Source organism: Microcaecilia unicolor, chromosome 14, assembly GCF_901765095.1.
Source record: "Microcaecilia unicolor chromosome 14, aMicUni1.1, whole genome shotgun sequence".
NCBI classification, from domain to species: Eukaryota; Metazoa; Chordata; class Amphibia; order Gymnophiona; family Siphonopidae; genus Microcaecilia; species Microcaecilia unicolor.
Window position 1 is genome coordinate 25,454,301 of NC_044044.1, and position 21,668 is coordinate 25,475,968.

The 21,668-nt window shown below is 41.8% G+C and overlaps 4 protein-coding genes across 4 annotated transcripts in view; 2 read left to right on the plus strand and 2 right to left on the minus strand.

Moving 5' to 3' along the window:
• The first annotated feature begins 1,610 nt into the window (after window positions 1-1,610).
• Window positions 1,611-2,579, plus strand: LOC115457175 (olfactory receptor 1086-like). Its single transcript, XM_030186598.1, has one exon. It carries the CDS (start codon window positions 1,611-1,613, stop codon window positions 2,577-2,579), a length of 969 nt encoding a protein of 322 aa, XP_030042458.1.
• Window positions 2,580-5,248: 2,669 nt separating this feature from the next.
• Window positions 5,249-6,193, plus strand: LOC115457176 (olfactory receptor 1020-like). Its single transcript, XM_030186600.1, has one exon. It carries the CDS (start codon window positions 5,252-5,254, stop codon window positions 6,191-6,193), a length of 942 nt encoding a protein of 313 aa, XP_030042460.1. The 5' UTR covers window positions 5,249-5,251.
• Window positions 6,194-6,556: 363 nt separating this feature from the next.
• LOC115457178 (extracellular calcium-sensing receptor-like) overlaps window positions 6,557-21,668 on the minus strand; it is a 30,111-nt gene continuing 14,999 nt past the window's right edge. Inside the window, exons 5-9 of the mRNA XM_030186602.1 lie at window positions 20,423-20,546; window positions 17,204-18,127; window positions 15,434-15,586; window positions 10,128-10,206; window positions 6,557-6,848 (exon numbers count right to left, since the gene is read on the minus strand). Of these exons, the coding sequence (XP_030042462.1) occupies window positions 15,438-15,586; window positions 17,204-18,127; window positions 20,423-20,546 (1,197 nt within the window). The 3' untranslated portion in view covers window positions 6,557-6,848; window positions 10,128-10,206; window positions 15,434-15,437. The remainder of the gene's footprint in view (window positions 6,849-10,127; window positions 10,207-15,433; window positions 15,587-17,203; window positions 18,128-20,422; window positions 20,547-21,668) is intronic.
• On the minus strand, window positions 10,423-11,678 carry LOC115457177 (olfactory receptor 6N1-like). The gene has a single exon (XM_030186601.1). It carries the CDS (start codon window positions 11,676-11,678, stop codon window positions 10,716-10,718), a length of 963 nt encoding a protein of 320 aa, XP_030042461.1. The 3' UTR covers window positions 10,423-10,715.

Sequence of the window (21,668 nt, forward strand, 5' to 3'; positions counted from 1 at the left end):
TATGAGCTCAGTGTAGACCAGCGGATGGTAATAAAGGAAAATATTCATAGGGGAAAAAGTTTTAGCTACTAATGTTTTCCATAATTAATCATAAATGTCTGGCACACATATGGATGTTTTCTGTCTTTTAATGTGATACAGCTTCCTATAAAAATCCAGGCACCAATATTCATTTCAAGAAATCAGCTTAAATCTTATCAGCTCACATCTCCAATTAATTTTAAGCTGTACTGTTAAATTCATACTGCTGAAAATACAGTCCTAAAGGTAAATGAATGATCTATCTAGTTCCCTTTAGGTAGATATTTGTATGGTCCAAATTAACTGTGAATATTGTCACTCTCAGAATAAACATTTCCGCATACCCCTAAATTACATCCTGGCCTTTCCTCTATATAACCTTTGGGGAAACGTGAAAATGTTTTCACAAAGGCTATGCATTTAGATGCTCCAAAAGTTCAATCTGAATGGTTTCTGTAGTTGTATTTGAAGTGAACTGCGTAGATGGTTTCAAATTTTGATCCCTCAATTGCTATATCCAGTTCTCAGGCAGAAAAGTTACGTTGTCTGGAAATAATAAGAAATAGCATACTTTAAACCAAACCACCAGGATGTCTAGGAATGCTTTTTTAAGGAATTTGGATTTAGGGGTCCTTTTACTAAGCTGTGGTAAGTACTAATGTGTGCTCACTGCAAGTTAAAACGCCTACCATAGGGCACGCTGAGGCCTCCTGCAGTAGTTTTGGCATGTATGCACGCCTTCCATGTTCCAAAAAACTTATTTTTATTTTTTAGCACTGCGGGCATATTTGGTGATGGAGAGTGGGTGTGTTAAGCATTAAGGACCTTATTTTATAAAGGTTATGCTCCTAAATTTACACTCCTAAGTTAAGAGCATAATCTATTTCAGAACATAGAGTATGCTCCTAAGTTAGGAGCATAAATTTAGGAGCATCAAGCTTAGGAGCATATTCTTTATAGAATGAGGTCCTAATGGGTTAGTGTGTGGGCATTGCCACGCATAAAACCATTAGTGTGTGATTACCGCTTCAGCCTTTATTTCCTAGAAAATAGGTATAGTTAAAGGGCTCACATGATAATGGAAAAATTAGCATGTGGTCATTATTTTACTCCTGCAGTAAAAGGTGGCCTCATCGCGCGGGAAACCCACACACCAGTAGTGGCGAAGGCAACCTTTCAGCATGTAAACTTTGAACCGGTACCTGGTATTCTCTCTTCCAGTTTGGAATTCTCCATACAAAAAAAAATGAACTTTTAACGATACCTTATAGGAAAAATGACCAACTTTATGATCTTTACTCATTTTTATTCTTAGGTGTTTATCCTAATTTCAAAATATGTTATGTGCTCTCAGAATAGAACATTGATGCAAATATGTTATCGTTCAGTACTTGAAAAGTCTTTGGTTTTATGGGCTCAAATTTCGACAAACACAATTTCCTTCTACAGCAATCACATGAAGATGTATCTGTAAAAATAAAACACATATCATTTAGTCTGTTCTTAAATATTCTGCTTGCATGCTTTTGGAATGCATACATATATTTCTGTGTTCATTTCTCAGACTTCTACTCATTGATTGTAAGTAAATGGAGCTGGGAAATCAAACCATGGTGAAAGAATTCAGTCTACTGGGACTTACGAACCTGCCAAAACTTAAGATTTTTCTCTTTCTGTTCTTCACTGTTGTGTACTTTATAACCCTGCTGGGCAATATCAGTATTATCGTGTTGACAAGGATCGATTCTCAACTGCAGTCTGCCATGTATCTATTCCTTGGAAACTTGTCTTTCATAGATACCTGTTTTTCCTCTTCTGTTTCACCGACCATGCTGGGTGCTCTCCTTTCTGAGAAAATCTCTATTTCCTTCTACGGTTGCGCTGTGCAGATGTTTACCACAGTTTCATTTGGGACAGCTGAATGCGTTCTTCTCGCAATGATGGCCTATGATCGTTACGTGGCCATATGCAACCCATTCCTCTATACAGTTATTATGACCAAGAGATTGTGTCTACAGTTGGTGGCATCCTCATACTTTGGCGGTATTCTGCATGCAGCTATCCATACTGTGTCTACTTTTCAACTGAATTTCTGTGGTTCCAATGAGATCTACCATTTCTTTTGTGATATCCCTCCATTGTTAAAACTCTCCTGCTCCGATACAAGAGTTAATGAAATTCTACTTTTTGTCTTTCCGAGCATCTTTGGGGGTGGTAGTCTTGTAATTGTTCTTGCATCTTACATTTATATTATCTCTGCCATATTGAAGATCCGGTCAAGTGATGGGAGACGCAAGGCCTTCTCAACCTGTACCTCCCATTTCACTGCAGTGTCATTACTGTACGGTACTTCTATTTTTACTTATGTTAAGCCTGCTTCTATGTATTCTCGGGAACAGGGAAAAGTACTTTCCTTGGCTTATAGTGTTGTGATTCCCATGTTAAACCCTTTGATATACACTGTGAGGAACAATGAGGTCAAAGCTGCAGTTAAAAAAATATTAGACAGAAAGCATTTTTTTCAAAGCACAATGGGGCCGTTTTACAAAGGCACTTAAGTGCCTATGTGGGTCCAATGTGTGTCAAATTGGAACTACCGCCTGACTACCACATGCCCCGGGCAGTAATTCCATTTTTGATGTGCGCCCAAAACACGCGGTAGAAAATATTTTCTATGTTCTACCCGACGGTAATCAGCAGTTTACACGTGTTGGCTGCTTACTTCTCGGTTAGCACGTGAAACCTTACCACTAAGTCAATGGGTAGCGGTGGATGTGCGCTGGCTTTAATTTTGCCTTACGTCCATTTTCGGGCATGTAGAAAAAATGGCTTTTTCCAGGTGCGCTGAAAAATGGACCTGCGTGCGTCCAAAACATGCGCCCATACCAGCGCAGGCCACTTTTTGGTGCACCTCAGTGAAAGGGCCCCAATGTTTTCTTACAGAATTTATAAAAGTTAAGATATTAATAAAGATTGTGACTGAATTATAACTTTTCCTCCAATAAAATGGCACCTTAACTTCAATTCTGATTTTGGAATTTGACCTTTTGCATAACCTTGATGTGTAATATAATCACCAGATGGAGATATTTCTTTATCATTTTGCAACCTAACCCTTGTTTGCTGACTCATAACAGAAAGGACACAATGGAGATGACCAGTGAAAACAAAGCAGCCACCAATCATCTACAGCAATCTTAATTAGCATCTAGGATGACTCGTCACGGGTTGTATTTTAGCTATATGATCTGCTGAAGAATTTGACCTGAATTACAAAGTAATACTGTTTTATGGGGCCCTTTCACTAAGCCCACAAAGGTGCATACCACATGGCCCGGCGGTAATTTCATTTTTTACATGCATCCACTAAGCGCGCCAGAACTTTTCAGGCATGCGGCGCTAACCGGGCAGCAATCGGCTTTGTACATCAATAGGTGGCGGTAATTTCTCAGACCCAACATGGACGTGCGCCTATTTTTATTTTGCCACACGGCCATTTTCTTCCAGAAAAAAGGCCTTTTTTGCATACATGCTCTAAAAATGGACCTGCACACATCAATACACGCATCTATACCAGTGCAGGCCATTTTTCAGTGCATCTTAGTAAAAGGACCCCTAATTCGGTTTTGCCTATTCCATGTTAGGAGGGGAGAGTCGTTCCACTCCATTAGACCCTCAGAGCCTTGTAATTTTAAAGCTCAATGTGGCTTACATCAGTCTGAAAAGGCAGACCTCAATCCGGTAACAAACATTCAAGTACATTAGAATTAGACTGCGCTAACCATGTAGACGCCCATAGGAATATTACGGGCATCTACATGGTTATCGCACACTAATGCTTAGTTCACACTAAAAATGCTGGTGCGCTTCTAGCTCGGCTTAGTAAACACTTCCCTTAGATTTAGAAAGTTTCATTATTTTCTTATTTTGCATTGATTGTTACAGCCCTAAAATCCCTAACCACACTTTGTAAAATATTGAACTAGATGCTGTCATAATTATATCTCTAGGTAATTCATCAACTTCTATTTAATTAAGACTTGCAGTATAGTTTACAATGCTCTGTAATATCAATGCCTGAATTTCAGCACATTGGATTATCTTGCTATAAAAGAGACAAAAATTGTTAACCCTGAAATATTTAATTTAGTGACAAGGTAAGATCACATTTGTCTAGTGTACCGTGATGAAATTTTAGAGCATATAAAGAGCCTGTGGTCAGGTCTTCCTTCCTAGAATGGCCTTAGTGACGTGATTGCATTTTATGGACCATGTCAATGAGGAGACAAGAGTTACAGTGTAGAATTTATTGTTTAAAATGGGGCAGGAAATGGCCGCGTACTAATATTAAAATTAGTGCTCAGCTATTTACTGCCTGAGTCCTTACCTGCCAGCTACTTAGAAGGGGAAAGGAAGGGAAATGAGACTTGATACACTGCCTTTCTGAGGTTTTTGCAACTACATTCAAAGTGGTTTACATGTATTCAGGTACTTATTTTGTACCAGGGGCAATGGAGGGTTAAGTGACTTGCCCAGAGTCACAAGGAGCTGCAGTGGAAATTGAACTCAGTTCCCCAGGATCAAAGTCCACTGCATTAACCACTAGGCTACTCCTCCACTCCACTAGAAGGCAGTAAAAGCTCATACTCTACTCATGTAGTAATCAGGCAGCATGCGGCATTATGGCCATGCAGGCGATTACCACAGGGAACAGCCCCACACGACCTGGGCGGTAATTCTAATTTCTACGTGCATCCAAAACGTGCGGCAGAAAAAATTTTCTGTTTTCTACAAATGTGGCACTGAGTGTAATCGGCAGTTTACACATACTGATAATTATCGCCCAGTTAACGCATGAGACCTTACCGCTAAGTCAACGGGGGGGTGGTAAGGTCTCAGGCCCAAAATGAATGTGCGCTGATTTTTATTTTGCCACACATCCATTTTCGGCTAAAAAATGGCCTTTTTTTTGCAGGCGTGCTGAAAAATGGACCTGCACGCGTCCAATACATGTGTGTACATCAGCGCAGGCTATTTTTCAGTGCACCTTAGTGAAAGGGCCCTATTCTCTGCTTCAACATATCTTTCGTTCCAGCTTCCTTTACTTCCCCAATCATTGTTTCTGTTTCTTTCTACTTTCACTAGTAGGGTCAGATGATTTATACAGTATGTTAATAAATAATTTGTGTGCAATATAACTTTTTTTCTGCAGACATTTTTGATTGAGTGGATGGATGTATGGAATAAAACCTCAGTAAAGGAATTCATTCTGTTGGGACTTACAACCCTTCCAGTCTTGAAGACTGTATTTTTTGTGCTATTTTCCGCTGTGTATTTTATAACTGTGGTAGGAAATATTAGCATTATCGTCATAACCAAAATCGATCCTCAACTGCAGACGTCCATGTACTTTTTCCTCAGTAACCTGTCTTTCATAGATATCTGTCTCTCCTCCATTGTCACTCTCAACATGCTTGTCAATTTTTTGTCGGAACACAGACCAATTTCCTTCTATGGCTGTGCTACCCAACTCTTCAGTTCTTTCGGATTTGGGACGACTGAGTGCTTCCTTCTAGCAGTGATGGCCTACGATCGTTATGTAGCCATTTGTAAACCTTTGCTTTATGCCACCATTATAACCAAGAGGAGGTGTCTACAGTTGGTTGCCTTTTCCTACCTGGGTGGGTTTCTTCATTCAACCATCCACACTGTCGCCACTTTCCGACTGCCTTTTTGTAGCCATGAAATCCATCACTTCTTTTGCGATATCCCCCCACTGCTCAAGCTTTCCTGTTTTGATAACCAACTCAGCAAAATTTTGCTGTTCACTTTCATTAGTATTGTGGGGTTCAGCTGTGTCCTAATTATCATTCCATCCTATATTTATATTATCTCTACCATCGTAAAGATGAAGTCCACGGATGGGAGACATAAGACCTTCTCCACCTGTGCCTCCCACATCACTGTAGTTTCTTTACTTTTTGGGACAGTTATTTTTACCTATATCACTCCACCTTCTCTCTATTCCCAGGATCAGGACAAAGTGATTTCTGTATTCTACAGCGTGATGATCCCCATGTTAAACCCTTTGATCTATAGCGTGAGAAACAATGAGGTTAAAGCTTCAATCAAAAAAATACTGGGCAAAATATCTTTGCTTCAAAATATATAGGCATGGAATTGCGTTATCGTTCTATAGAGGTTCACGTATATTATATACATGCCATAGGTTTTTAAATTTTGTTTGACAGTAAATTGTGTTTTGGGAAAGAAAAGCCAATGGAATTATTTCACTAGCAAGGTAATTTCCAAAGCCATTAAGATAATTAAATTGTAAATATTTCCAATGAATTGAAACTAATAGATAATGTCCTGTTATTCTATAAAAATGCAAGGCTGGGTTATTTGCACCAAGCAGAAATCTGCCTGGGCGGAGAACTCTTTGGTTCCACAGGAGTAAACAGATAGAAGGGGAAAATGACCACGGACTCTAGAGATAAGAAGGACAATCTTAATGCTTGAGAAGATTTATTGATCAAAGACTCGACACAACACTATGTTTCAGCCCCAACGGCCCTGCTTCAGGAGTCTTTTTAACAAACGAATCTCAAAATCTCCAGATGTGAAACTTTTCAAATTAAATCTTGCACTGTTATAAGAAAGGTATTTTTTTTAGCACCAACTCACTGACTCAATTTGAAAAGTTTCATTTGGTTACTCTAATGAGTCATAGATGACATTTCTATTTAATATGTCTATGATTGATCTTATTGTAATTTGCTGTTTCCGATTGCTGTGAACCTCCATGAAGTCTTCTTTGGCAGAATCTGTAAATACATTTAAAAAATAAATCTGACCACATTGTAATGTATAAATTATAACATACTAGTAAAAAAGGCCAATTTCTGTTTGAAAGGAAACGGGTGCTAGCAAGGTTTTCCTCTGAGTGTGTATGTTTGAGAGAGTGTATGTGAGAGTGACTGTGTGAGTGAGGCTTCTGTTCTTGCTGCTGTGCATTCCCCATGTTGTGCTGATTCGCTGCTCCCTGTATCGTGGCTCCGCCCCTCTCCCTTCTACTGGCCAATCTGGTGTGGGTTGTGTGACATCACTATTATCTACTCCAACATGATCCACGGTTCCAGGCAGCCTCAGAATGTTGGAGGTGAGAATTATTATATAGGTTATGTAAAAGTATACTCAGATTGTGTGCTCCAAACAAGCCAAATAAATATTAGTAATAAAGGGAAAAGATGTTCAGTTTCAAGAACCAATCCTGTGGTTCGTAGAGCCAAAGTATACGAATACTCCAATATCAATGGCCAATCATTCATACTCTTCAAACATCATCTGTAAGTGAAACATCAAAGTATTTCAGTGACGGTCTGAAAGGGTGAGGGGTGGGTTAGCTGAGAGACGGAGCGCTGAGAGGATGAGGGACAGGGAGATATGCATGGTGATCAGAGGGTGATAAGGAAGTGGAATTTCAAGATTTATAATGGGCTAGAAAATCCAGCACATTCTACATGCTACCCAAAATCCACAAACCTGGAAACCCTGGCAGACCAATCATATCGGGTATTGGCACACTCACGAAGGAAATATCTGGACTTATAGAGGGGATTTTGAAACCTCTCATGCAGTGGCATAGCTACGTGGGGCCCCCGTAGATATGGCCCTGGCCCCCCTGTCGACGATCCCCTTGAACCCCCCTCCCGCCACCAACCCTCCCCCGCCATCGCCGCATCAGATACCTTGTTTGTTGGCGGGGGGTCCCCGCTTCTAATCACAATGGATGTAGGATCACTATACAGCAACATTCCCCATGCGGACGGCATGGCTGCATATGAGAAGCTCCTAAAAACATCCACACTGGACCATCAATACTCACCTGAAACTATTACAAAAATAATCAAATTTATTCTAACTCACAACTATTTCCGCTTTAACAATATCTACCTACAAATCATGGGCACTGCGATGAGCACCAGGACAGCACCCCAATATGCCAACCTCTTTATGGCTGAGCTGGAAGAGACATTTCTGAATACATACCAGACCAAACCCCTAAAATACTACCAGTATATTGATAACATGTTTATGATTTCGACTGAGGGGTAGAAACTCCAAAACAATTTTACAGTTCTTTCAATACATACCATCCTACAATCAGATTCAAAATTGACTACTCAATTTTTTGGACACCACGGTCTCAATCAGCAATGGCTACATACAAACATCCATATACAAGAAAACCACAGACAAATTCAGCTACCTCCACAACTCCAGCTTCCACCCTTCACATACAAAAAGATCCATTATTTACAGCCAAGCCACAAGATACCACCGTATCTGCTCTGACCCAGGGGACAGCTAAAGGTCCTGACTGCATCCTTCAAACAAAAAGGCTATAACCCCCAAATTATCTCCAAGAATATTGCCTCCTCCCTCAAAACACCCAGGGAAAATCTGCTACAATACAAAGAAAAGAAAGCCACAGACAGAACCCCCCTTTTAGTGACAGAGCTGGAAAAACTGAGGAAAATCATAAGAGATCTTCAGCCTCTACTCCAGGAGGATGAATTACTGAAAGAGATATTCCCATCCCCACCAGTGCTGGCCTTCCGACAGCCACCCAATTTAAAACACAAAGAAAAGAAAGCCACAGACAGAACCCCCCTTTTAGTGACAGAGCTGGAAAAACTGAGGAAAATCATAAGAGATCTACAACCTCTACTCCAGGAGGATGAATTACTGAAAGAGATATTCCCATCCCCACCAGTGCTGGCCTTCCGACAGCCACCCAATTTAAAACACAAGCTAGGTGCCCTTGACCTGGATTGGCCACTGTCGGTGACAGGATGCTGGGCTAGATGGACCTTTGGTCTTTCCCAGTATGGCACTACTTATGTACTTATGTACTTATGAGAAGTAAGCTCTCAACAGAGACCCAAAAAAGAAGAGAATGACACACATCCTTGCAACATATCCAGCTGCAAACTATTTCAACACATTTCACAGAACCCTACAGCCACTCGCAAAGGAAAAATATTCAACATAAAGGAATCCTTCACATACTCATCTTCCAAGGTAGTGTAAGGCATACAGTGTAAAAAAATGTGACGAAGGGTGCTATATTGGAGAAACAAGCCAGATGCTAAAGAAGAGATTTAATTTACATAGACATCATATGAAAAATGCCAGCGCCAACCAGGATGTCACCTCTGTGGGGCAGCACTTTACAAAACCAGAACACTGTACCAATGATTTTATGGTGAGAATACTAAAAGGAAACTTTAAAACAATACAGGAACGCAAGACCTTTGAAGTCAAAATGATTTAAATATGTTTGACACCCACCAGACAGGACTTAACAAAGATCTGGGTTTTCCAGCCCATTATAAACCATGAAATTCTACTGCTCTGTCACTCTCTGATCACCATGCATATCTCCCTTTCCCTCATCCGCTCAACCCTCTCTGTTTCTCACCTAACCTACCCCTCCCTCATCCTTTTAGGCTGTCACTGAAATGCTTTGATGTTTCACTTATAGATGCTGTTACTTATCAACATTTGCTTATTTCTGATCTGACGAAGAAGGGCTACCTTCGAAAGCAAATCAAAAAATGTATTAAGTTAGTCCAATAAAAAAGGTATCATCTTATTTTCTTTTCTATGTTTTATTTTATTCTATTTCTATTGATTACCTTTAAAAGTGGACTAACACAGCTACCACATCTCTCTACTAAAAACTTTATAAAACATGATTACCATACAGTGCTTGATTTATCTAAATTCCACATAGAATTTAAGTACATGTGGCAGTTTTTTGTTCCGAGATAGTAATCCTTGTGCAGACAGTTGGTTGTTGAGGGATGGGGCAGGGGAAAGGTGCAACAGTTGGTGAGGCAAAGGAATTGGGGAAGGGCATGGCGAAGGACAAGGGAGGGGCATGGGTAGGGTAATCGTGGGGCACGAGCAGGGCAAATGAGGGGGATGGGTGAGGCGAGGGTAATCCGTGACCAGGGCAAGAAAGAGACATAAAGTGGGACAGGTGTCAAGTTTTTCTATGTCAACAACTTGGCAACCATAGAGCAGCAGAGACTGACCTGAAGATTGAAATCCAAGTGCCCCGTAGGTCAATCTGCCGCACTGTAACTGAGTCATCGAGCCAGTTCCTAGACTTTTCTTATTAGTACAAAAAGAGAGAGAGAGAGAGAAATGATATTACAAAAAAAATTAAGGGGCCCTTTTTAGTAAGGTGTGCCAAAAAATGGCCTGTGCTGGTGTAGGCACTTGTTTTGGACGCATGCAGGTCCATTTTTCAGCCTGCTTGGAAAAAAGGCCCTTTTTTGTGGCTGAAAATGGACTTGCAGCAAAATTAAAATCAGCGTGCATCGTTTTTTGGCCTGAGACCCTACCTCCATCCGTTGACTTGATGGTAAGGTCTCACACGTTGACCGGGCGGTAAGCATCAGCACACATAAACTGCTGATTACCGCCGGGTAAGCTCCATGCGGTAAAAAATATTTTCTACCGTGTGTTGTGGATGCGCGTCAAAAATGGAATTACCACCAAGGGCATGCGGTAGCCGGGGGTTAGTTACAATCTGATGTACGTTGGACGTGCAAAGGCGTCTACGCACATTAGTAAAAGGGTCTCTAAATGACAAAAACAAAATGAGTATGTACACATTATCATATATAGCTTTCACTCAGAATGGACAAATGCTTCAATGTAAAAGTCTTGTCCAGTACTTTCTTCACAGCTTCTTTTACTTCCCTGTTCCTCAAACTGTAGATGATGGGATTCAGTAGGGGCGTTAACAGTGCATAGAAGACTGTCACCGACTTTCCGAGTTCTAGGGAATAATTTGCTGATGGTCTAACATACATGAACATTATTGTCCCATAGTATATGGTAACGACAGTGAGATGGGATACACATGTAGAAAAGGTCTTCATTCTCCCTTTGGAAGAAGATATCTTCACTACTGTGACTATGATGTGGAAGTAGGAAGCTACTGTGATGGTAAAGGAGCTGAGTATTGTGAGTGAGCATAACGTGTAGCCCAGTAGTTCATTGGTGTAGGTAGATGTGCAAGCCAGTGTGAATAGTGGGGCTGCATCACATAAAAAATGATTAATCACATTAGGTCCGCAATAGGGCAACTCGGCTATGAGTATAACTGGATAGATCGGAAGCAGAAATGGTACAGTCCAAGCTACAATAGCCAGTTCCGAGCAGACTCTATTGCTCATAATGTTGGTGTAATGCAGTGGGTTGCAAATGGCTGCATAGCGATCAACAGCCATGAACGCCAGAAAGAAGCATTCCGTACCCCCGAGGGCGAAGAAAAAATAAAGCTGAGTAAAGCAGCCAGGCAATGTGATCCTTTTCTTTTCAGTTAGTAAATCAGCCAGCATCTTGGGAATAGTCACCGTGGTGTAACAGATGCCACAGATAGCCAGATTACTCAGGAAGAAGTACATGGGACTGTGAAGACGAGAATCATTAACTGTGACTGCAACGATGAGAGCGTTTCCTATGAGAATGCAAGTGTACGTCATCAAGATAACCCCGAAAAGAATGAACTGCATTTTACCTAGGTTAGAGAAACCCAAAAAGATGAATTCTGTCACAATCGTATGGTTTTCCATGCTAGATTTGCAAACAACAGACAGGGAAGATAGCATAAAGATGTTAGAAGGTGAAAAGCAAACATTTACATTTTGTAAACATCGCACAATGATAATTTAGCATGGGGGGTGGGTAACCATGGTCCTCAAGGGCCACAACACAGGTCAGGCTTTCAAGATCGCCACAATGAATATGCATGAGATCTATTCGCATAAAAAGGAAGCAGTACATGTACATCAATCTCATGCATTTGTTTCCATGATGGCAATCTTGAAAACCCAACTGGGTTGTGGCCCTTGAGGACCACGGTTGCCGACCCCTGATTTAGCCACATCAACAGTCTCCTCAGTTTTTCAGAGATATGCAGAGCACTTCTAGAGAAATATCCTTATCATTACATCCATTTTCTCATTATCCCATCAAACCTATAAATGGCAAGTGACCGACTCACCTGCAAATGCGCAGTAGAGACTTCCCTCTCTGTCCCGCCCCCGCGTCAAGACATGATGACGGGAGGAGGGGGGCGGGACAGAGAGGGAAGTCTCTACTGCGCTGAAGGGAACCGCTGACGTCGCTACCGCTCCCCCCCCCCAAGGTAGCCACTACCGCCCCCCCCCCCCCGGAGTCGCCACCACCCCCCCTTCACCCGGCCCGGGCCCTCTCTTCGTTATTCAACTTACAGCAGCGCCGAAACAGCAGCAAGCAGCAGCTCCCATTGGCCTTCCTTCACTGCCTGTGCCCCGCCCTCGCCGACGTGACGTCACACGAGGGCGAGGCACAGGCAGTGAAGGAAGGCCAATGGGAGCTGCTGCTTGCTGCTGTTTCGGCGCTGCTGTAAGTTGAATAACGAAGAGAGGGCCCGGGCCGGGTGAAGGGGGGGTGGTGGCGACTCCGGCGTGGGGGGGGGGGGGGGTAGCGGCTACCTTGGGGGGGGGAGGGGAGGGGACATGGGAGGTCTCAGAAGGAGGGGGGCCTTGGAACTGGGAGGGCTGGACTGAAGGGGGCCTTCCAGCTGGCTGGGAAGAAGGGGGGGCCTTGGAACTGGGAGGGAGGGAGGGAAGGAAGGGGGCCTTGGGAGCTGGGGGGGCCTTGGGAGCTGGGGGGGCCTGGGGCCTTGGAACTGGGAGGGAGGGAGGGAGGGCCGGGGGCCTTGGGAGCTGGGGGGAGGGCCTGGGGCCTTGGAACTGGGAGGGAGGTCGGGCAGGCAGGGGGCCTTGCAGCTGGGAAGGGGGGAGGACTGGAGCCTTGGAGCTGGGAGGGAGGGCAGGGGGCCCCTTACAGTTGTGAGGGAATGGGGCCCCTTACAGTTGTGAGGGAGAGCAGGGGGCCTTGGAACTGGGAGGGAGGGAAGGGGGCCTTGGGAGCTGGGGGGGAGGGCCTGGGGCCTTGGAACTGGGAGGTTGGGAGGGAGGGAGGACAGGGGGCCTTGCAGCTGGGAAGGGGGGAGGACTGGAGCCTTGGAGCTGGGAGGGAGGGACAGAGGGGGCCTTGGAGCTGGCAGGGAAGGAGGATGGCAGGGGGCTTTGCAGCTGCAACGGGAGGGGGGCCTTGGGGAAAAAAACATTCCAATACCCGCCCGTTTTTACGGGCTTAACGGCTAGTCCCTTTATATTGCTCAAGGTGTTCATGCTTTAAGATACCGAATGCCCTACCAAGATCTATCTGTACCATTAACGGCCTTCTGCCCTTCAAAAAAGCACTGAAGACCCATCTCTTCAAGATAGCCTACCCTAACGATCCAACCTAACCAAAACTTGCCCATATGATTCTTATTGACAATAGTTATATTCTGGCCATATTCCCCATTATCCTTTTTGCTAACCCATGTCCATTCCTTTCCATCTTTCTACGCCTACCTCCCAACGCTCATTTCCTTTGAACCCAATTCCTCATATGTTTTAACTTACTTTCCGTTAACCCCATTGTTTTGCGTTTACCACAAACTGTATATTCTTTCTACGACTTTGTAATTGTTTATATTGTTGCTATGTAAGACGCATTGAGCCTGCCATGTGTGGGAAAGCGCGGGGTACAAATGTAATAAATAAATATTGGTTCCTTCACTTTGGAACAGCTTGCACCTCGATATACATTTACCCTCCAATATCAGCCAGCCGCAGGCAATGTGGTTAGCTGCTGCCGGCGGTGCTGACCCCAGATATTCAATGCCGGGCCATTATCGGCCAGCTCTAACTTAACCGGCTATGTGAATATTCAGCACAGGCTGAATATGGAGTGCTTTTACTAAGGCACGCTGAAAAATGGGCTGCGCTGGTGTAGGCACATGTATTGGACACGTGCAGGTCCATTTTTCAGTGCTCCTGCAGAAAAGGCCTTTTTTTTTGGGGGGGGGGGGCTGAAAATGGACATGCAGCAAAATAACAATCAGCGCTTGTCAAGTTTGGTCCTGAGACCTTACCACCACCCATTGACTCGGTAGTAAGGTCTCACCCGTTAACCGGGTGGTAATCATCAGCACATGTGCACTGCCGATTACCACCCGGTTATCACCAAATATGCTCTGCTGTACGTTTTGGAGGCACGTCAAAATTAGAATTACCACCTGGGGTGCACATGTAGGTACCCACGTGCCTTAGTAAAAGGGCCCTTGAGTTAGTAGCGGGCAAAGATAGGACAGTTATTTATGTGGTCTGAATTGCCCACTAAACTAAGCCAGCCAGCCAGCCAGCGCTTGAATTTTTGCGGATAGCCAGCTATATCACGTGATATAGCCAGGTAACTGCTATGTGCTAATATTCAATGCAGATAACTAGCTATCTCGTGCTGAATATTACCGCTTAGCCGGTTAAGTGCTATTTAACCAGCCAGGAGTCATTCCTGGCCGGTTGAAAAACGCTGAATATCAGGCCCTTAGAAACTTCCTTCAAAGAGTTTAAAACAATATTAGAAACCTATTGTTTTACGTGGAGGAGCATAATCGAACGGGGGCACCCAAGTTTTCCTGAGGACGTCCTCGCGAAGGGGCGGGGAAACCCATATTATCGAAACAAGATGGGCGGCCATCTTTCGTTTCGATAATACGGTCGGGTCTTAACATTTAGGTCGACCTTAGAGATGGTCGTCCCCGATTTTCGTCGATAATGGAAACCGAGGACGCCCATCTCAGAAATGACCAAATCCAAGCCATTTGGTCGTAGGAGGAGACAGCATTTGTAGTGCACTTGTCCCCCTCATATGCCAGGACACCAACCAGGCACCCTAGGGGGCATTGCAGTGGACTTCACAAATTGCTTCCAGGTACATAGCTCCCTTACCTTGGGTGCTGATTTCAGGTTGGACAAGCTTGACATTTATTTATAAAAATGTATATACTGACTTTCAAGTGGTGAGAAAACCTGAGCCATTTAATGTATTTTGTGAAGTTTCATGGTGAGTCACTAAAGACCCAAGCAGAAAATTGCAGAAACCAATGATACTTGGATCAGCTAATCCAGAGCAATACCATGACCAGCTTGATCATGTCTAGATCATATATCTTTGAAAACGTTTGAGTGAAGAAGCTTGGTCAATGAAAATGTAATTAATATTTATTTATTAGTATTTGTGACATTTATATCCCACATTATCCCAAACATGTTTGAGCTCAATGTGGCTTACAGTAAACAGTAAGGGCTACATGTCAGGAAATAATACATAATAAGACAGTAGACTAGTTGAAGAACTCAATAATACAAAAATTATAGGTATACAAGAAATCTGTAGAGATCCAACATTTGAAAGACATAACAGGATATAACCTAATATTTTCATTTACCTGTTTACTTCTCTCTGAAAGTTGACTTTGTAGTAAGATAAAGCAGATAAGAGCTTATGACGTTTTGATCAACATATCTCAGAACATAACACTGACAGCTTTTGTTTTGATGACTATTCCGGGAAATTTCAGGCGTTAGAAGAAATGTTTTCTCTGGGAAAAAAAGAGTTGATTATTGGAATATCTTAATAAATGGTTTGTAGCCCCATCACAAGGCAGATACATTTATACCTTTGCTTTCCCATAGATACTTTCGTAAAGTTCTTACAAGCTTCTCAAGAGATCAGTGTCTCTTGTGACCTTATTTACACCATTCTGGTTTCTTTCACTCTGTAATCTGTAATAAATATCAGAAACGTTTTCTTGCATTTACATATAGAAAGAACAATAACAAGATTTGATTGGTGCATCCTGGACAAATTCCCCACCAAAATAAATAATTTAGAAATTTGTGTAAAGCTCCTTAGCCAAGGAGTGGAGGAGTGGCCTAGTGGTTAGAGTGGTGGACTTTGGTCCTGGGGAACTGGGTTTGATTCCCACTGCAGGCATAGGCAGCTCCTTGTGACTCTGGGCAAGTCACTTAACCCTCCATTGCCCCAGGTATAAATAAGTACTTGTATATAATATGTAAGCCGCATTGAGCCTGCTATGAGTGGGAAAGCGCGGGATACAAATGTAACAAAAATAAAAAATATATCTTGATTAGACAAAGCTTTAGGAAGAAAAGATGGCTGCTACCTTACTGAGAAGAAAGGTCTACCTAGCCTCATATCCTTTCTCCTTCAGTGGAAAGCGACCCTTACTTAGGAAAAATGGTGTAAAATTGGACATGGGTAGAGTTGTCCGTTCCCTATAATAAATATCTTTTTCCAGTCACCATGATTTAAACCTGGAGGAGAATAATTTTACAATCCCATGGCAACTTGAAGCTTATGGTACTTTGCTTTAAAAAAAAAAAAAGCTTAATGAAAACTAAACAAAATACACATTTAATTTATTTATGCCTAATTTAGAACCATAGTTGAATTGGAATTAATTGTCATATGCAAAATAATTCACTGGAACTAACAATAATAATGTTTATTTTTTTTATTATAGTTGATTTATCGCTAAGGGCCTTCACGTAGGCATCTAAGCAGTTAATGTAAGCTAAAAACAAGCTGATGTAAGATGTGGGGGCATATTTTAGGGGAATTCACATCCGCAGGTCAGAACAGGAAGAACAAGGCTCTGGGGCATCCTAATCACTCTCTCCCTCCCCTCACCACTCTACACCTTCAGGAATTCTAAACATGGGACGTGCCATGATTAGATAGCTCCCATTCTATATTGCTATTTACAAGTATAAGCTAATCTACACATGTTTTGCTTCTATTGGTATGTGAGGATGCTTCTAAAATAACCCCTAGAATGTTTCAATTAGTTCGCTGAAAAAATAAAACATGCCCATCAAAATCATCGATATTTACCTAACAGCATATAACACAATTCGTACACACGATTCTTGAATTCCTGCCTCAAAGAATTCTCAAGATCAGTTTTAGCACTGGAGAACTGAAAAGGTTTCTCTCATGTGTTCTTGGATCAAGAAGTCATGATGAAACTGGGAGCTCAGAAGAATGAGAGAGGTTTGGGGGTTTTGAGCAAACCACATGAAAATAATCAAGTCAATGGTAGCTGGGCAAAATACGATCCACTTGGAGACAGTATGAGTCAAACATAATCAAGTTCCACCATTACTATACTACTTTAAGGTGCTGGTATTGATACCTTCCATAATCATTTTGGTCTGTTTGATGCCTCTTTTCCCAAGCAAAACATCTTTAGTATTTCTTTCTGGTTTCAGTAGAATGATGTAAACCTTAGGGAAAAATATGCAGCTGAGCAGTCCGGTACTGGAAGCTAGGATAGCAAAGACTTCCACTGCCAACATGTACTTCCCTTGTGTGCTGAGGTATGCTGGGATAAAGGAGATCCAGACACTCACAAAGACCAGCAAACTGAATGTGATGTATTTGGTCTCATTAAAGCTGTCAGGTAAATTTCTGGCCAGAAAGGCTACAATGAAGCTGACACAAGCCAAGAAACCCAAGTACCCCATCATGCCATAAAATAGCTTAACTGACCCTTCAGAACACTGAATTATGATTGTCTTTGCTGATTCTGTGTTAATACTTGAAAAAGGGGGAGCGGTACACAACCAAACCAGACATATAATAAGCTGAATTACTGAGCACAGAGGGACAAGATAATATGAGGTCTTGGTACCAACCCATTTCTTTAACTTGCTGCTAGGTTTTGTAGCATGAAAGGCGACAACTACCGTAATGGTTTTGGCCAAAATACATGAGACACATAAAGAGAAAATTACCCCAAATGCAGTTTGCCGAAGCATACATTTCACTTTCATGGGATACCCAATGAATAATAAAGAACAGAGGAAGCAGAGCACGAGAGACAGAAGAAGAAGGTAACTGAGCTCACGGTTGTTAGCTTTGACTATTGGTGTATCTTTGTACTTAAGAAAAATGCCTAAAATTGAGACAGTGACTAAGGAGCAAAAGGCTGATATGGCAGAGAGGACAAAACCCAAGGGTTCTTCATAAGACAGGAATTCAATAGTTCTTGGAATGCAGGTGTCTCGTTTTTCATTGGGCCATTGATCATCTGGACACTTCTGGCAACAGATGGTATCTAGGAATAAAGGTTAAATATAAAGTTACATGTTAACTTTCAGCCTAAATAGCAATGTTTAGTGACCACGCCTTCTATGTGGGAAAAGTAAAATTCTCTAGTGGCACTCCATAGTTGTAATTACTGAATTGGAATACTGCGTGTGGTTTTGGGTTCAATACTTGTAAGGAATACAGAAAAAAGTAAACAAAGCCTAGAGAAGCGCAACAACATTGACCTAAGAATAGGTTAAAGATGTTGGATTCATTTATTCTTGATGAAAGAAACTCTGGAGTATTTCAGTTGTTTTCTGTAATCAGTGATGAAGGACTTATACGCAAATGGCATACATTATAATAGAACAATGCAATGGACCAGGCAAAAACAGGAAGGGTAGGAATGACCACACGAGTAGACCAGGATGACCTTCATCATTTTTTAAATAAAGGACTTGCTGCTGTCATCCTGGTCCACTTGTGTGGTCATTCTCACCCTTCCTGTTTTGCATAAAGTCTAATAGGAAAAATTTAGATCAGACATGCCCCCTCATTTTACCACTTGATGCTAACCAGTAGACTCCAACAGCACTGGTAAGTTCTAAAATGTTAGTTATTATAGACATCAGAGGCACAAATAATTGCATTTATGCACACAAGTGGTAGCATATGCCAAAGTTGTTTAGCACATAACTTCCAGAGAGGGATACACATGACTAGAGCATGGGCAGGCCATGGGTATGTCACCAAATAACACACACAACTTATAGAACCTCCTATGCATCCAGCTTCTCCTTCTTGGGCAGCCAGCTTTGGAACGCTCTGCCAAGATCCATCCGAAAAATCAACGACCATCTACCCTTCAGGAAAATGTTGAAGACCCACCTCTTTAAGAAAGCTTAACCAACTGACTGTACTTAAACTCTTAAACTTATCCTGATCCTGAGGACCGTTATACCTTTGACTTTATCTCCCAATTCTACTCATGCACTTCCCTCTATCCTTCCTTATCATCCTTCCTATTCCTTATCCTTTCCTATCTCTTTTCCTTTTGATATTCTATTTGCTTGCCTCTGTTTTTTTAACTCACATTTCCTCAAAACCTCACAATTACTACGTTTACTACAACTTGTAAGATTCTCATCTAGATTTTGTAACTGTATTTACTATGTAAGCCGCATTGAGCCTGCAATGTGTGGGAAAGCGCAGGGTGCAAATGTATTAATAATAATAATAATAGAATACGATCAATTGTGCTTGTTGCATGGCCCACTTGAGTGCATCAACTTACACCAACCATCAGCCATCATAAATGTATGTGCCTAAATTTTGGCACATCAATGCAGCTTTGTGCTATTAATCTACAACAGATTAAGAACACCTTAGTGCTGTTATAAAATTGATTCTTGGTGTGCCCCGTTGTAGACTTGACCCCTCCTCCATTGTTAATAACATTTTGACTGTAAGTGTTGGTGGAATTTTTGTCATGGGAGATTTTATAAGAGCTAGTAAGACAAATGTGTGTCTGGTATGATCAATGTATAGCAAAATCTGCTTGGAGGTAGGCATAAATTTAGTAACATTGTGGATTCTTTTACTGTCCCATCCTTCCATGATTCTTTGAAATTCTCCCTTACTTAAGAGGTATTTGATGATTCACACCGTATTTGAGTGCTTTTAATACTTCGAGCCAAACCAATGCAAGACTAATTTTTTTTCAAACAGAATGTGAAAGATAACTCACTTGTTTCCTCAAACTGAAATAGTTAATTAGAAGACCAGATCTGAACCATCCACAGGTTGTTCTTGTATTAAATTACCTTTGTGCTTCTGAAGAAAGCAACCTATGATTCCATGTATTATTAGAACACAATTCACAACTTCTAAACTCAATCATGGGGCAACATACCCTGTTCCTTAATCATGGTTATAAGTTCAGCTATTTCTATATGAAATCCTAAGGGATTTCTTATTACAAAGGGTCTTTAAACAGATACAAAAAGTTAAGAAATAACTGTGACATAATGTTGCTGAAGAACCCTATTGACGTCTACCATGACATTGAACCTTTTATAGTGTACATCTATAATCATTTGTCATATCTCAGTACATTTTCACTTGCAAAGGGAGAAGGAACACTAAACAGCCCCTTTTTTCCTAAAGTTGGATATAAGCATGGCTTATGTATCCCTACGATGCGTCAGTGCAGTTTAAAGGCTTCAACTAGGAGAACACCAAGTGAATTCCAGGACTTAAAACCTATAGTATTTTCTAAAAATAAACCAAACACAATCAATAAATCAATTGCTCAATCTCTCACCAGTTTGATTGGTGATCTCTCCATCAGGACACGGGATACAGTCAAAGCAACAGATAGGCTGTCCTTCCTTAAAGGTTCTTCTGAACCCAGGTGTGCAACTGGTACTGCAGGCTGACTCCGGCACCTTCCAACATGATGGAAACCATTTAATATGGGATAGAAAATTGAAATAAGCCAACTGCAGTAGATACAGGTCGTAAATGAGACCGGGGTTGAAATACAATCCTGGTTATGCCACAGGCAGACAATAACTAGTAAAGAATTAATTGTTATTTCATTGCTGTAGAAACCTCAATTATTTTTCTTTCAGAAAGCTCTTCCTATAAAGGTACTCCTCTAAGACTATCAAATCAGGGCACTACTCTTCTGACCATATGATTAATCTCATTGCAAAGTTCTTGAAGACATAGAAATGATCTAGACAATTTTTCAAAACCTTTCCCCAGGCAGCTAAGCAAATAAAATTGAAAGCTGAATGGAATCAATCTCAGGGGCCCTTTTATAAAGGTGTGCTGAAAAGTGGCTTGCGGTAGTGTAGGAGCGGGTTTTGGGCACGCGCAGAATCATTTTTCAGCGCGCCTGTAAAAAAGGCCTCTTTTTCTTCCCCCGAAAATGGACATGCGGCAAAATCAAAATTGCCACACGTCCATTTTGGGTCTCTGTACCTTACCAACAGCCATAGACCTAGCGGTAAAAAATTTGGACAGTAAGGACCTGCGCGCGTCCGCTACACGTGCCAGAAAATGTTTTTCAGACGCACATAGCAGATGTGCGCCAAAATTGAAATTACCACAAGAGCCACGCAGTAGTCGGGCAGTAAGTCCATTTTGGTGCACGTTGGATACTCGTAGACGCTTACACGGCTTAGTAAAAGGGACCCCATGTGCGGAGTTTCATTTTCAAATCCTACATGTTATATATAGTGCAGCTGGAAGAGTAGGTACAAGGTTCATGAGGAATCGACTACCCAGGTGCCTACATTTTCAAAAAGAAATTCAAGGGGGTTTTGTAAAGAGAAACCATTACAATTATGAAACAGGCTACTCTACATTCTGATCAATCTGGCCAAAAACACTCATGTTTCATTTTTCTTCTCCAGCTAATATTGACAAAAATCAAAGACATTGTCAAAAGTTATGGGGGACCTTTTATTAAGCTACGCTAAAAAGTGGCCTGCACTGTGACTAGCAGTGGATTTCACGTACGCTGAGACCACTTTTAGCATGGTTGTAAAATGTCACGTAGA